At 39.6% G+C, this 12,388-nt stretch overlaps 2 protein-coding genes across 2 annotated transcripts; one reads left to right on the top strand and one right to left on the bottom strand.

The window, feature by feature from the left end:
• Positions 1–34: 34 nt before the first annotated feature.
• Positions 35–5,666, bottom strand: LOC115572897 (extracellular calcium-sensing receptor-like). Its single transcript, XM_030403377.1, has 8 exons — positions 5,560–5,666; positions 4,917–5,211; positions 4,516–4,805; positions 4,001–4,296; positions 3,434–3,639; positions 2,000–2,221; positions 1,016–1,139; positions 35–939 (listed from the first exon to the last, which is right to left on the bottom strand). The coding sequence occupies exons 1-8, from the start codon at positions 5,664–5,666 to the stop codon at positions 35–37; spliced, it is 2,445 nt and encodes an 814-aa protein (XP_030259237.1).
• A 1,311-nt stretch (positions 5,667–6,977) lies between these two features.
• On the top strand, positions 6,978–11,855 carry LOC115572902 (extracellular calcium-sensing receptor-like). The gene is made up of 8 exons (XM_030403391.1): positions 6,978–7,090; positions 7,474–7,768; positions 7,865–8,154; positions 8,410–8,705; positions 9,342–9,541; positions 9,639–9,860; positions 10,585–10,708; positions 10,797–11,855. The coding sequence occupies exons 1-8, from the start codon at positions 6,984–6,986 to the stop codon at positions 11,699–11,701; spliced, it is 2,439 nt and encodes an 812-aa protein (XP_030259251.1). The 5' UTR covers positions 6,978–6,983; the 3' UTR covers positions 11,702–11,855.
• The last annotated feature ends 533 nt before the right edge of the window (positions 11,856–12,388 follow it).

Here is a 12,388-nt window from a genome sequence, read left to right as displayed (position 1 = left end):
AAAAAGGACATTCCGCTCATTCAGCTCAAATGGTTTAGATATCATTTTTGTTCATTAAACGTTTCTTGGTATTCTTCTCTGGCTTAAACAATATGATGAAACACTTTGGAGCAAATATACACAGTATTAGTCCAAAACTAGAGGCCAGAATAGCAAATATCTCAACAGCCACAGTAAATTTCCCAGGAGAGCTGACATACGCTGGGATAAAAGTGATCCAGACTGCGCAGAATATCAGCATGCTGAAGGTGATCAGCTTGGCCTCATTAAAGTTATCAGGTAGTTTCCGGGCTAAGGCAGCTAACACAAAGCAAAAGAAAGCCAGTAGGCCTATGTACCCAAGTACAACCCAGAACCCTATAGCTGAGCCTAATGCACACTCCAGGATGATTCTCTCCTTGTACATGGTAAGGTTTTTCATTGGAAAAGGGGGACTAAGACCCAACCAAATAGTGCATATTAAAACTTGAATAAATGTGAAAGACACTACAGTCATCCTTTGCTGTAGAGGGCCAAACCATTTCATGACATTACTACCTGGGAGTGTAGCTTTGAAAGCCATTAACACTACTATAGTTTTTCCAAGAACACAAGAGATACAGAGGACAAAGGTGATCCCAAAAGCTGTGTGGCGCAGCATGCAGGACCAATCAGAGGGTGCTCCAATGAAAGTTAATGAACATAAGAAACATAGACTCAGGGAGAAAAGCAGCAGGAAGCTCAGCTCAGAGTTGTTGGCCCTGACAATCGGGGATGTCCTGTGATGAAAGAATACAGCTGCTGTTATGATGGCAAGACAGGCACCACCAACTGAGAAAGCAGCCAGGATGATTCCTAGGACCTCATCAAAGGAAAGGAACTCTATAGGCTTGGGGAAACAAGTGTCTCTCTCTGTATTAGGCCAGAACTCATTGGGACAAGGGAAACAATCAGGGGAATCTGAAACACATAAGAAAGGGCTTTTAGCAGTGATATATTTGAAGATGTTACAGATATTCAGAAGAAAACTTATTACCTGTATCATTGCTAATCTCTCCCTCAGGACACAGAATACAATCATAACAGCAGGTGGGTTTTCCTTTCTGCAGCACTTTACGAGTTCCTGGAGGACAGCTGTCACTGCACACTGACACAGGCACCTGGTACATAGATACAACCAAACTTGAAAAATTCAGGTGGGCTATGCTGCTCGTGTGGTACCTCTATGAACAATAGTTTTTGTGTATTGAATGTCTTTTTGGTCATTGTTACTATTCCTCTTGTTTCATGTGGATGTGATAAATCCATTCCCAAAGCCTTGTCATTGTAACTGCTGGGGTACAAAATCCCACAGCTGTGGCCCAAGTAATTACACACATATGTTTGTAACTGATGTTACATCAGCACTGCCTTATTTTAACCCAACGCATGATACATTTCTTGACCTAAAAATCATTTTTAGTGCTAAACCAAGTAAACTAAATCAAACTGTGACCATACAACAATGACCCAGTATGCTGTTCATTGGTATGCTGCAACAAACATGTTGTTTTGAGGAAATGGTGATGAATGTCTTTTTGAGAGTCGCTGCCAATTGACCCATTCAGTCATGAGTTTCCACAGTCAGAGTTAGATAAGTCACATGATTATCTTTCAAAGTTAAAGTTGTTTTAGGAAAAATTCACTGTTTTGGTTAGGTCAATGAGAGAACATGTTCTTAGAAAAATACAAGGGGGGCATTTCATATGAAAAATATTATAGCTTTGGAAGAGACCCACTTTATTTGCCAGTCTCAGACCGCTTTAGTGTCTTATTGATTTTTTATGTGACTGAATTTTGGATAACATTTTACACAGAAGGAGGACTGTGTTGTCCTGCATCCATTGCCTTGAACTTGTATGAGGGATAGATCCCTCAGAGCCAAAATGGACTTTTGGAATATTAACAGCAACCAAAAACTCTTTCAGTACGCATATAGTGTCCTTTGAGAGCAACAGATCTGAAATGTTTGGCTCTTTACATGTGTGCTACCCAACATCCAGGTGAGGTCCCTGTTGATAAGGAATTCTTGGCCCACCGGCTGTGATGCATCATAGTGCCCAACTGTCACCATCTGGATACCGGCACTCTCACTTTTTTGCCAGTTCACCAGTTCATATGCAGCCACAGGATCCCCATTTGCATCAAATGACACATCATAACCATTTTGGGAAAAATGTACTTTCTTCAGCTGGGTAAGAACCTGTGAATATGAAGTGATATATTTAGTTGTTTTGTTGTTGTTGTTGTTGTTGTTGCTGGTGATTTTAATTAAACACACCTTTAAAGTTATTTAAAAAAAAAAACTTACCCCATCCTAATTTTGGTCTGAACATATTGCCTTGCTTCTCCTGCCTACTTACTCTCAGCTGATGATAATAATAATAATAATAATAATAATAATAATTAAAAAAAAAAAAAAACATTTTTTATGTGTTTTGAGTGCAAGGACTGTCACATGTTCACATATGCTGCCACCTAGGATAATCAAAATGTTACTGCATTCTTGATGAATATACATTACCAGTGACATCATCCATCAGCAAACGTGCTCACAAGTGATCACAAAGACAATGAAAACAACTAAAAAGCCTGGATGAATGGAGAGGTGAGGGCCCTATCCAGAGACAAAAAAGTTGACTTTGAGTCATGTGACAAGGGGGCATTCAACCTTGCCAGAGCAAGACTGAAAGCTGGCATCAAGGATCTAAAGAGGAGACATCATCAACACCAAAAAAATAAATACAAAATTAAAATGTAGTAGGGGATATTAAACATGACATAAACAGGGGTGCTGCTATCATGTGTCAGGGTTAAAATAATTTATGCTTGCTTTGCTCTCCTGTAAATCAGCTCCAGTAGGCTGGTCACGGTCAGTATCCACAAGAGATCCTGACAGACAGTCACAATTCATTTACTAGAGAGCTTTGTTGCAAAGCTTGCAGACAACACCACCATTATCAGTCAGACAAATGAATGACTGTTCATATTAGGAGTAAAGCAACAATCAGCAATCATGCAAAGTGGTACACAGATAACAATCTACTGCTCGACGTCAACAAAACCAAGGAGTTGATTCTTGATTTTAGAAAAAAAACATGGAGGCAAAGACACACACTTAGGTTTAAATCAATACAGCTGAGGTGCAGCAGGTGTTCAGCTTGCTGACACTGCTGGACTACTGGGAGACTCAATCAATCCCCTGCACTCTAACACAAATGTGTGTTTTAATGTTTAGGGAGCCATTAAGTATCAATCCGTCAATGACATTTGCCATTAGTAGTAGCATAAAATTTTTTTTTTAATATATATATACAAACTTGTGTTATAAATGATAATAAATTAATCTTGTATCTCCTTCACATTATCGTGGAAAAGGGGGGTCTGGGGTATTTGCTAATTCATTTCGACTAACCTGTTTTGACCTTATCTTGGTGAATTTGTCACACTGAGCTGTAGAATTTGTGTCCTGACACACTGCATTATGAATGGCATGTGCTATTGCATAAACAGCCTTATAGACCATGTTGGTGATTCTGAGCTGAGATGTGTCAGTGTACCGGCTGTTGAGTGTCTGTATGTCTTCAGTTCCATCACACACACTCTCATCCATGACTGCACCTAAAACACACAGACAGAGAATGAGTTTTTTTCAGCTTTGAGAATTATGCTTAATATAAGTGGTTATTATTATCATTATTATTTTGTTTTAGCCTTGTCCCATTTATCACAGCAAATGTGATTCAAAGAAGCTTGTTTATCTATATTGTTCCATTTTGCATTGCATTTAATAGCACTGTTTTGCACTCATCTATTTTCATATGAATAGATTCCAATAGATTTCCCTCTCAATAGAAATCTTAGGTATGATCCCACTGCAGCTGCTGGCTTTTTAAGGTGGAAGGCTAAACTCACAGAGACAATCAACATAGCAACATAGCCCCAAAGAATCTAACTATGAACATTGACGCAATATTCTCACTTTTTCCCAGCCTGCAGTTGAACACATCCTCCCAGAACTCAGTAAGCAACGGAGAGGCAGCCACTTTAGAGGGAGAGAGATCCAGCAAGAATTCTCTCAGACCTGGGATGAGAGATTTCTGAATGCCAAATCCAACGGCTCCAGTACAGAAGCTGAACCTCAGCATGTCTTTGTTAGTTACCCAGGACTCACTGCCTATCCACTGGCGAGGTGGAGGCGGTTTGTGCGAAAGCTCTTCCAGCAGGATCCGCATGTCTCCAGAGGCTACAAATGCCACAATTACCACAGCTGTTGACCTGAAGAGACATTTCTCTATAGTTATATTAAATAAATGCAAGTACCAAGACAGATAACACACACACACACACACACACACACAGCCAAATATGACAGAAATATAATAAAAAAGATGCATTTCCAATTTGCCAGTACTGTAATTTAGACAAAAAATGTTTTGTGTGCAGAATATCAGTGTCAACACATGTTGGCAAAAGTAAAATCAGTGATTTAGAAACCTGCGGATAATGTCAGCTACTCTCTGGATCCTGCTGTGTGGGTGGGCCCGATGGAAAGACTCCGAGTATTCCACACAGATCCCCTCCTTCTGTGCTGCGTCCAGGAAAGAGGCCATGCCATTATTGCCATAGTCTGAATCTGACCGGACAGCACCTATCCAAGTCCAACCAAAATGTTTCACCAGCTTGGCCAGTGCGTCAGCCTGGAACTGGTCACTGGGGATTGTTCTGAAGAAACTTGGGTACTGCTGCTTATCAGACAGGCATGCACAAGTGGCAAAGTAGCTTACCTAAAGGAATTTAGCATTGTCATTGTTTAATAGGCACAGACATAAAACATCAGCATTGGCTTGTATTAAAACCAAAGAGTGATAGAAATGAAAAAAAATATTTAGGCGTACTTGAGGAATGTTAAAGGACCCGATTATACGCGCCATGCTGATTGATGGTGTTGAACCAGACTCACCGATGATAGCCATCACCATACCAGATTGTGAGCAATTGTTGCCTGTGTAAAACACTGGATCCAGGCCATTTGAAAGTTGAAATGCCACCTGCATTGTCCGAGGCACCGAAGCGCAGGAGTCGTGTATCGAATAACCAAGTTTGATGCTTGGCAGCAGCTCTGTGCTGTTGTTAATCTCGTCGATGGCAAAGACCATTGCACGCGAGAATCGCAGCTCACGGGACTCAATTCTGCACACAGACAACCGTGTCACTGTTCAAATTTACATGATGAGGACAATTCACAATTTTAACAGAAAACACACAATAAAGCAGACCTGTATTTCATAGTTATGGACAATACAGTAACCTCTAGATGCATTGCTTCTGTGAACCAAATATACATCACAGTTACCTAACCATCAAAACGAGACACAGTCACTAAGTTTAAAATCATGGTTAGTTTTTTTATATACTAGAGAGAGAGAAACTTTCACATGTTTCATATTAGACATCTTTGCAGCACATCATACAAATCAAAACATTTCCACTCCACACAGTGTAACGTTCTTTTATCCAGCACTTGTCCCCTGTACCAACCTCCCTGTGCACTTTAGTGGCTCTGGCATGATGGTGTAGTTATGTTTGACAGTATGCATGTAGGTGTGTATGGAGAAAACACCTCCAATAACAAAGTCGCCATCCATTGAGAATACTGGTTGACAAGCTGTACCCTGGAGTTTACATTTCACAGGTGAGGCATCATACAAACTCAGAAGGATCAGGCCAATAAAGAGAGCTGAGGTCTTCATCCCTGAAGTGCCTGTCTGTAAGCATACTGTATGTGCATTTCCACTGGTTGATATAGATGTTCAATCAATAGCTTCTCTCCTCCTACTTCACGTCAGCCTGATATACATCAGAGAAAGGATGTCCTTAGTTGTCTTTATTTATCTCTTGTCCAAGGTTTTTCTATGGTCTACATGTACAATATAATAACCATTAAGATTCCCAGTCTTTTTCCTCCCTTTGTAAATTAATAATTGTAAATACCATATATTTCTAATCTTGTCTGACCCTTACACCTTTTTCCCTTTGTTTTTGCTTTGAGTCAGTTAAACGTAGGAAAATCGTTATGACAAATATTATATTCCCAAAGGAATCCGAGAGAACTCTACATTAAAAAGCACTCTATTCTGATAACACTGTAAAAATGTTATAAGTGAAAGTCCAACATGTAACATTTTTTTAAGGTCCACAAAGAAAGAAAGGAGATTTTGATGCTTTGGGATTGTAGGTCAGGTCGGCCGCCATCCCAAAACACCAGTATTTGATGAGTTGGAAAAGAGGGTCAAAGATAAAGGTCCAACTTGTAAGAAAGCTTAAGTAAAAAGATGTAACACCAACTTGGCTTAAATATTTTCAAGTTTTATTTACATTATCTAATTTCTAGATTTCATTTGAATGTCCTTTTAACATTATAATTTCACTAATATATTGTGTTATGTGCCAAATAAAGTAGACATTCACAAAAAAGTGCGGTTTTGTTTAGATTTTTTTAAGGCTTTACTGTAATATGACCTACAGGAAACCAAAAACGTCATACAGGTACAGACAGGGACACTTAATGAAATGATTGTTTTTATATACAGCCTATAGAAAAGACTTGGATAGATTTAATCAAATAACTTTGGGTAATGGCATCCTCTATCTGATGTATTGATGACGCACAGTAGAAGGAGGGAGTTCTTGTCTGTAAATCCATATAAGCCAGTGCAAACACACATAGAGCATGTCAACATGCTGTACAGACAAAGAGAATGAAGATCTCATCTGTCATAGTTTGCCTGATCCTGTCTCTGAGTTTGTGGGTGGTGAACTCAGCTCTTGCCCAAAATAGTTCTGGGGATGGTCTGAAACAAAGCACTGACCTTACAAAGGAAAGAACTGGTGCTGAGGTCAGCACTGAGGCCTCATCTGTAAAATGTAAACTCCAAGCTACCAATCGTCAACCTGCATTCTCAATGGATGGTGACTATGTAATTGGGGGTGTTTTCTCAATACACACCTACATGCACACAGTGAATCATAACTACACCACCAAGCCTGAGCCACAAAGGTGCAAAGGGAGGTGAGTAAGTGAGAGAAGTGGTGGATAAAAGGATGTTAGACTGTGTGGGGATAAAAATGTCTTGATTTGTATGATGTGCTGACAGTCATTTTGCAAAGAATTTGTGTTATATTCAAAACCTAAAAATAATTTTATGTTTTAGCAGGGGAAAAAAAATGAAGTTATGACTTTACATTTTTTTACTTTTCAATGGCGCAATCAAATTTTGCAGTTTTGATTGCTGATGGTCAGGCAATTCTGTGGTATATATTTGATTCATGTGGAGTGAATGCATCAGTTTTGGTCAATAACTATGAAGTGCAGTTGTTTTTGTGTATTTTCACTTAAAATCTTCAAATTGTCCTCAACGTTTGTAAAACAGTAACATCATTATCTGTGTGCAGCATTGACTACAGTGAATTGCGCTACTCATGCACAATGGTCTTTGCCATCGAGGAGATAAACAACAGCACAAAGCTGCTGCCGGGCATCACACTTGGTTATCAGATCCACGACTCATGTGCCTCAGTGCCCATTGCAGTAGATGCTGCATTCCAACTTTCAAATAGTCTGGATCCAGTGTTTTATACCGGTCACAAATGTTCACAAGTTGGTAAGGTGATGGCTATCATCGGTGAGTCTTGGTCTACACCATCAATCAGCATGTCGCGCATCTTTGGGTCCTTTGACATTCCTCAAGTAGGGCAAAATTTCTCATAATTTCTGGAAAACCTGTAAGCACAGTGCTGATTTTTTGTCGGTCTTGTTTAAGATTACTCTGTTTGTTTTCTTTAGGTTAGTCACTTTGCCACTTGTGCATGCCTGTCTAATAAGCAGCAGTACCCAAGTTTCTTCAGAACAATCCCCAGTGACCAGTTCCAGGCTGACGCACTGGCCAAGCTGGTGAAACATTTTGGTTGGACTTGGATAGGTGCTGTCCGGTCATATTCAGACTATGGCAATAATGGCATGGCGTCTTTCCTGAACGCAGCACAGAAGGAGGGGATCTGTGTGGAATACTCGGAATCTTTCTATCGGACCCACCCACGTAGTAAGATCCAGAGAGTTGCTGGCGTTATCCGCAGGTTTCTACATCACAGATTTTACTTTTGACATGCACACAAAATCACATAAAATGTTAGGACAAATTTGGGATGGCAGTTCTTTTATTTTTTCTTGCTATTTGAAAATGTATCTTTTTTCAGCACAGTTCTTTCTTTCATATTTATAATGAGACAAATAGGCAGCTGTGCAAAACATCAAAAAACTACAGTGTCATCGATGTTTTTTCTGTGTAGCTTGACATTTGACATACAATTTGATAGGTTATGTCTCTCCAGGTCAACAGCTATGGTTGTTGTAGCATTTGTAGCTGTTACAGAACTGACCATCCTGTTGGAGGAGCTGTCACTTGAGCCTTCTCCACCTCGCCAATGGATAGGCAGAGAGTCCTGGATAACTAACCATGATATGCTGAGGTTCAGTTTCTGTGCTGGAGCCATTGGATTTGGCATTCAGAAATCTGTCATCCCAGGTCTGAGAGAATTCTTGCTGGATCTCCCTCCCACTAAAGTGGCTGCCTCTCCATTGCTTACTGACTTCTGGGAGGATGCATTCAACTGCAGGCTGGAAAAAAGTGAGAAAGTTGATGTCCTTGCTTTACATTGTCATGGTCATTGCTTTCTGTGTTGAAAAGTGATCATGCTTCTTCAACCATAATTTTTCTAATAAGAGGGAAATCAAGTACTATTGAACAAAAACAAGTTTCAGCCCTGCTGTCTTTGAGAAGATTCTGTGCGCAACTTAATTGCAGTGGTATCACAATACCAACACTGATTAATATAAGCACACATTATATAGGCATGCTCTCAGCCAGCAAGCTAAAATCAAAATCATTTTTACTTTCGTGTATGTTTAATCATAATATGTAGATTGCTCATGATTTATTTAGTTGAAACCCATAAAACGCATCAAATCAGATGGTGAGTAACAGAAAAATTATGGACATTTCTTGTCTCTCGGAAATGTGACTAATCATCTAATTACTGATTGGTGTAAACATAAGTCGGGGTACCTGAAGTTAAAATAATACAGGCAAAGTCTGACAAAAACAGAGCACAGACCCTAAACAATGGCTCATCTGAAAAATAGAACTTTGAAATGCAATGTTAAAAACACTTGAGTTAGAAAGATGAGAAAGCATTACAATGTAGAATTTGTCAAAGCAAAGAAAACAATAACAGCTTCCCTGTCTCTGTGTTTTTACGGGCAGCCATGGATGAGAGTGTGTGTGATGGAACAGAAGACATACAGACTGTCCAAAACCCATACACTGACACATCTCAGCTCCGCATCACTAACATGGTATATAAGGCTGTTTATGCAATAGCTCATGCCATTCATAATGCAGTATGTCAGGACACAAATGCTACAGCTCAGTGTGACAAATTCACAAGGATAGAGTCCAAAAAGGTCAGGTAAAAAAAAGAATGTAGAAGTGAACACAGTAAAAGAAAAAAAACGTCCCATTTTTGATATGAATTATTAATACTATCTTGCATATCTGCAGGTTCTTACTCAGCTGAAGAGAGTATATTTTTCGCAAAATGGTTATGATGTGTCATTTGATGCCAATGGGGATCCTGTGGCCAGATATGAGCTGGTTAACTGGCAAAAAAGTGAGAGTGGCAGCATTGAGATGGTAACAGTAGGGCTCTATGATGCATCGCTGCCGGCAGGCCAGGAGTTCCAGATCATCAGGAACCTTACCTGGGTGGATGGTGGCACACAGGTGAGGAGTTCTAAGGCAATAGTTTGACATCCAACTTCAAATTTGGTGATTTCATCAGCAACAATATGTTTTTGGTCCTTGTTAATAGCTGTGAGTAAATCCACTTTCCTTATTATGTATGCTGAATACTCGGATGATATAAGAATAAAGCAATCTGAGATAGACAAATCAAATGATTTCTTTTCAAAAATACAGTATTTTCAGGATGAACGCAGTGAACACACCAACATCTCTGGCCTGTCTTTCCCTGTCTTCTGCTGCTCTTCTGAGTCACAAACACACACTTATCCTTTGAAGCAGCTATTTGCTTCCAAAGTGTCTCTGTTTTACAAAGCAAGCACAACAAACAAGAAAACCACAACCTACTATAATTTCTCTGTCTCTTAGTTAAGCCCAATAGTTGGAGTCTGGAGTTAAGCCCCAAAACAACTTTTCTGTCAAGTGTAATTCAGAAGAGTTCAAGACATGTGGAGGACACTGTGTTGTTTCTTCAGATAGTGGGACCCCCAGAAGTTTCTTGAATTTAATGTCTCATATATGTACTTCAACTAATTATTTACGAGGATGGTGGTACTGAGGAGAGGTTAGCAACTTTAATGTATCCTGGGAAGTAGTGACATGCGAACATATTTGAATTCAGTAATGTTTGAAGAAGAAATTGGAAACAAAGTCCATAGGCATTAGAGCTCTAAAGTAAAAGTGAAAACATGTGTCTACGAACCAGGTGCCTGTGTCGATGTGCAGTGAAAGCTGTCCTCCAGGAACTCGTAAAGTGCTGCAGAAAGGAAAACCAATCTGCTGTTATGATTGTTTATCGTGTCCTGAGGGAGAAATTAGCAATGCAACAGGTATTTTTTGTATTTTTATTTTTTTCAAATGCACATCTTCAACAACAAATATAGCACCACTAAAAGCCCCTTTTCTACTTTGTTTCAGATTCCCCTGATTGTTTCCCTTGCCCCAAGGAGTTCTGGCCCAATGCAGAGAGAGACACTTGTTTCCCCAAGCCTGTAGAGTTTCTTTCCTTTGACGAGGTCCTAGGAATCACCTTGGCTGCATTCTCAGTTGGTGGTGCCTGTCTTGCCATGATAACAGCGGCTGTGTTCTTTCGTCACAGGACATCCCCAATTGTCAGGGCCAACAACTCTGAGCTGAGCTTCCTGCTGCTCTTCTCCCTGACTTTATGTTTCTTATGTTCATTGACATTCATTGGAGCACCTTCTGATTGGTCCTGCTTGCTGCGCCACACAGCATTTGGGATCACCTTTGTGCTCTGCATCTCTTGTGTTCTTGGAAAAACTATAGTAGTGTTAATGGCCTTTAAAGCTACACTCCCAGGTAGTAATGTCATGAAATGGTTTGGTCCTGCACAGCAAAGGATGACTGTAGTGTCTTTTACATTTATTCAGGTTTTAATATGTACTATTTGGTTGGGTCTTAGTCCCCCTTTTCCAATGAAAAACCTTACCATGTACAAGGAGAGAATCATCCTGGAGTGTGCATTAGGCTCAGCTTTTGGGTTCTGGGTTGTACTTGGGTACATAGGCCTACTGGCTGTCTTTTGCTTTGTGTTAGCTGTCCTAGCTCGAAAACTGCCTGATAATTTTAATGAAGCCAAGCTGATCACCTTCAGTATGCTGATATTCTGTGCAGTCTGGATCACCTTTATCCCAGCATATGTCAGCTCTCCTGGGAAAATTACTGTGGCTGTGGAGATATTTGCTATTCTGGCCTCCAGTTTTGGACTGATACTGTGTATATTTGCTCCAAAGTGTTTGATCATATTGCTCAAGCCAGAGAAGAACACCAAAAAACATTTAATGAACAAAAATCAATTCTAAGACATCTGAGTTTGGAAATAGTAAAGATGGCAACATTTACAATAGTATAGAGCTCCACTGAGTTCATCTGAATATTTATGTTTACAGGTTAATTTATATTAAATGTTTTTTTTCTTATTTGAAATGCAAGTGTTTTTTATGTCAATGCAATGAAGTCCTGCTTTGTAATTAATGTTTTCTCCAATGTGCTCAATAAAGTATAAATTAATGACAAAAATGAGTGGTCCTGCGTTCTATCTAAACATTTTGATTAAACTATTTTAAATACTGTTGAAGTTAAATCATGAATCTTGTTAACCTATCAAAGGTGTGCATATGTCTGGTTTTATTGTAGCATGGGTTAAAATAAAGCAGCAACGGTATAAGGTAGGATGTAATCATGAGGATGTTTGGTGTTTATCATGGTAACTTTAAAAGAGGAGGAAACAGACAGATATTTTACTGTACATGCAGCCCGATTAAAAACTTGGCCCATTGGACAAGAGCTCATCAAAGACCAGTAGTTATGGGTGTGTCCACTCTCCAATGTGTAGCAGGCTGACTTACAGATGAAGGAGGGAAGCTTTTGTCAGAAATCTATATAAACTACTGAAAACAAACATAAGCTCACAGACACTTGAGCGATGATGATCTTAGCTCTCTTTATTGGCCTGACATTTGCTGTGGGTGTGTGTGAGCTGAACTCAG

The sequence above is a fragment of the Sparus aurata genome, chromosome 2, assembly GCF_900880675.1.
Source record: "Sparus aurata chromosome 2, fSpaAur1.1, whole genome shotgun sequence".
In the NCBI taxonomy this organism is placed as follows: domain Eukaryota; kingdom Metazoa; phylum Chordata; class Actinopteri; order Spariformes; family Sparidae; genus Sparus; species Sparus aurata.
This window is presented reverse-complemented; position numbering and strand designations above follow the sequence as displayed.

What these genes read in the sequence shown, in the direction of transcription:
- LOC115572897 (XM_030403377.1), bottom strand. Translation starts at nt 5,666, where the DNA reads ATGGATGGCGACTTTGTTATTGGAGGTGTTTTCTCCATACACACCTAC. An exon ending in CCACTAAAGTGCACAGGGAG is followed by an intron (nt 5,212 to 5,559) that starts GTTGGTACAGGG and finishes GTCTGTGTGCAG; the next exon opens with AATTGAGTCCCGTGAGCTGC. An exon ending in GTAGCTGACATTATCCGCAG is followed by an intron (nt 4,297 to 4,515) that starts GTTTCTAAATCA and finishes ATGTCTCTTCAG; the next exon opens with GTCAACAGCTGTGGTAATTG.
- LOC115572902 (XM_030403391.1), top strand. Translation starts at nt 6,984, where the DNA reads ATGGATGGTGACTATGTAATTGGGGGTGTTTTCTCAATACACACCTAC. An exon ending in CAACTGCAGGCTGGAAAAAA is followed by an intron (nt 8,706 to 9,341) that starts GTGAGAAAGTTG and finishes TTTTACGGGCAG; the next exon opens with CCATGGATGAGAGTGTGTGT. An exon ending in CAAGGATAGAGTCCAAAAAG is followed by an intron (nt 9,542 to 9,638) that starts GTCAGGTAAAAA and finishes GCATATCTGCAG; the next exon opens with GTTCTTACTCAGCTGAAGAG.